This window comes from Mastomys coucha, unplaced genomic scaffold, assembly GCF_008632895.1.
Source record: "Mastomys coucha isolate ucsf_1 unplaced genomic scaffold, UCSF_Mcou_1 pScaffold22, whole genome shotgun sequence".
NCBI lineage: Eukaryota > Metazoa > Chordata > Mammalia > Rodentia > Muridae > Mastomys > Mastomys coucha.
Genome location: NW_022196905.1, coordinates 249,513,525 through 249,515,949, shown reverse-complemented (window position 1 = coordinate 249,515,949; position 2,425 = coordinate 249,513,525). Strand labels below are relative to the sequence as shown.

Sequence of the window (2,425 nt, the reverse complement as noted above, 5' to 3'; positions counted from 1 at the left end):
CCTCCCTCCCTCCCTCCCTCCCTCCTTCCCTCTTTATCTATCCCTTTCTAATTTCCTCCCTCTTTCCTTTTATTCTTGTTTCTTCCTTGGGATTATTTCTTTGACTTAGACTTTTTTTAAGTTTGGGGTTGTTTGTTTGTTTTTGAGACAGTATCCCATTGTGTAGTTCTAGCTGGTCTGGAACTCACTCTGTAGTCAAGGCTGTCCTTGGATTCATAGAGATCCTCCTGCCTCTGCCTCCTAAATTCTGGGATTAAGGTGTGCACTACCATACCTGGCTTATGTATTTGTGTGCGCATGTGTGCATGCCTGTGTTAAGTCCAGCTATCCTCCTCTGTTCTTCGACATTTGTTGAGGGCTGGGCTGATTCCCGATTTCAGGTTTTGCCCCAGGCCATAGCTCCCTCTCTAAAACTAGGCACATGTTTGAAGAGTGAGTAATGGCCTGTGTTCCAGGCCTTGGGAGAGACAAGTTTCACATACTGCAATCCAACTCCTCCCCATTGCACGGGGCTTTGGTTATCAGTCCCAAGCTGCTGTGTGCTTTTATCTATAGCGTTACTGGGATATCTTGTGCTTTCCTGTGCCACGTTAACTAGCTTCTTGTTGACTTTGTCCCGTTGTGTGACAGTTTCTGCTGACTCTGCCCCATGTCTCTTATCTTCTATTCTCTTTATTGTCTGATCTCCTGGTCCTCTCTCTCCAGACCCTGTCACTGAAGAATAACCTGCTGGTCACCGACTTGTTCTTTTTGAGGCAGGGTCTGTTCTTGAACCTCAGGGCTTCATTTTCTCAGCTAGACTGATAGCCCCATTTTGTCTTAGGACCCCCTCAGCATTGGGGTTACATGTGTGCCAGGGTTCTAGCCATGCAGCACCATGTGTCATTTGAGGTTTGGGTTTTCAAATATTGACAAGTTAGAATCATGTGTGAGGATGGTTTAGGAAACAGGCAGACCAGGCAAACACTGTTCCTGTGCATTGTCTACTGTAGGCTTCTTCATGTCCCCAGCTTGGCTGTCAGAAACCTGCTCTTTTGTTGTTGATATTGTTTTGTTGTTTTGGTTTTTTGTTTTTTTTTCAAGACAGGGTTTCTCTGTATAGCCCTGGCTGTCCTGGAACTCACTCTGTAGACCAGGCTGGCCTCAAACTTAGAAATCCACCTGCCTCTGCCTCCCAAGTGCTGGGATTAAAGGCATGTGCCACCACTGCCTGGCTTGGAACCTGCTCTTGTGTCACCTTCTTTTCATTCATTCCTAGGAGTCTTGGAGAGACTGTCTGCAGTTGAAGAATCCACGGACAGGAAGGTGTGAGAGGACAAACTGGACATTTGTCCTTCATATCTGTTAGCAGCATCAACTTACTGCTGGGTGCAGAAATCTTCGTTTTCCCTTGCTTGCTTGCTTTTTTTCTGTCTTTCTTTTCCTTGAGATGGGATTTCACCATGTAGCCCCTGCAAGCCTGGAACTTGCTATGTAGAACAGGCTGTATAAATAATAAACTGATATTGCCAATTAAAAAAAAAAAAGAACAGGCTGGCTCAAACGCAAAGAAATCTTCCAATTCTGCCTCCTGAATGCTGGGAATAAAGGCATAGACCGCCAAACCTGTCAAGGTTATTATTTGTTACAAATAAACAATTCCATGGGACCGGAGACATGGCTCTGTAGGTAAGAGCACTGGCTGTTCTTTCAGAGGACTTGGGTTCAGTTCCCAGCAACCACATGGCAGCTTACAACTATCTGTAGCTCCTGTTCCAGGGAACCCGACATTTGCACACAGACATCATATGCAGGCAAAATTCCAATGTACATGAAATAAAAATAAATAAATTGTTCCCCCCAAAATTTTTAAAAACTAAACAATTCCATCCCAGTGTAGTAGTACACACCTTTGATCCCAGCACTTGGGAGGCAGAGGCAGGAGGATATCTGTTTGAGGCTATCCTGGTCTACAAGATCAAGTTCTGTACAATAGAGAGACTCATCTAAAAAAAAAAAAAAAGAAAGAAAGAAAGAAAGAGAAAAAGAAAACAACAAGTTCTGTACTATAGAGAGAGACCCATCTCAAAAAAAAAAAGAAAAGAAAAAAGAAAAACAAAACAAAAGGAAAAATGACAGCCATAAAAAACTCCTAGTATTTCCTTTTTTTAAATTAATTGATTTTGGGAGTAGGAATTCAAGATAGGGTTTCTCTGTGTAACAGTCCTGGTTGTCCTGGAACTCACTTTGTAGACCAGGCTGACCTTGAACTCACAGAGATCTCCCTACCTTTGCCTGCCAAGTGCTGGGATTAAAGGCTTGTGCCACCATGCCTGGCATAAGAACCCCCAATATTTCTAAAAATATGTTATCAATACTAACTGCAGATTATTTGAAAAGGTTGACAAATGGCTTTGTGCCCATGCCTATTTTTTGTCCTTTGATG

The 2,425-nt window shown here is 43.2% G+C and overlaps 1 protein-coding gene across 2 annotated transcripts in view; it reads left to right on the top strand.

Moving 5' to 3' along the window:
- The window catches only part of Mlkl (mixed lineage kinase domain like pseudokinase), a 28,136-nt gene extending 26,135 nt beyond the window's left edge, over positions 1-2,001 (top strand). For both annotated transcript variants that reach the window (XM_031341458.1, XM_031341457.1), the window contains one exon: positions 1,259-2,001. In XM_031341458.1, coding sequence (XP_031197318.1) covers positions 1,259-1,311 — 53 coding nt within the window. In that variant the 3' untranslated portion in view covers positions 1,312-2,001. The remainder of the gene's footprint in view (positions 1-1,258) is intronic.
- Positions 2,002-2,425: the final 424 nt, after the last annotated feature.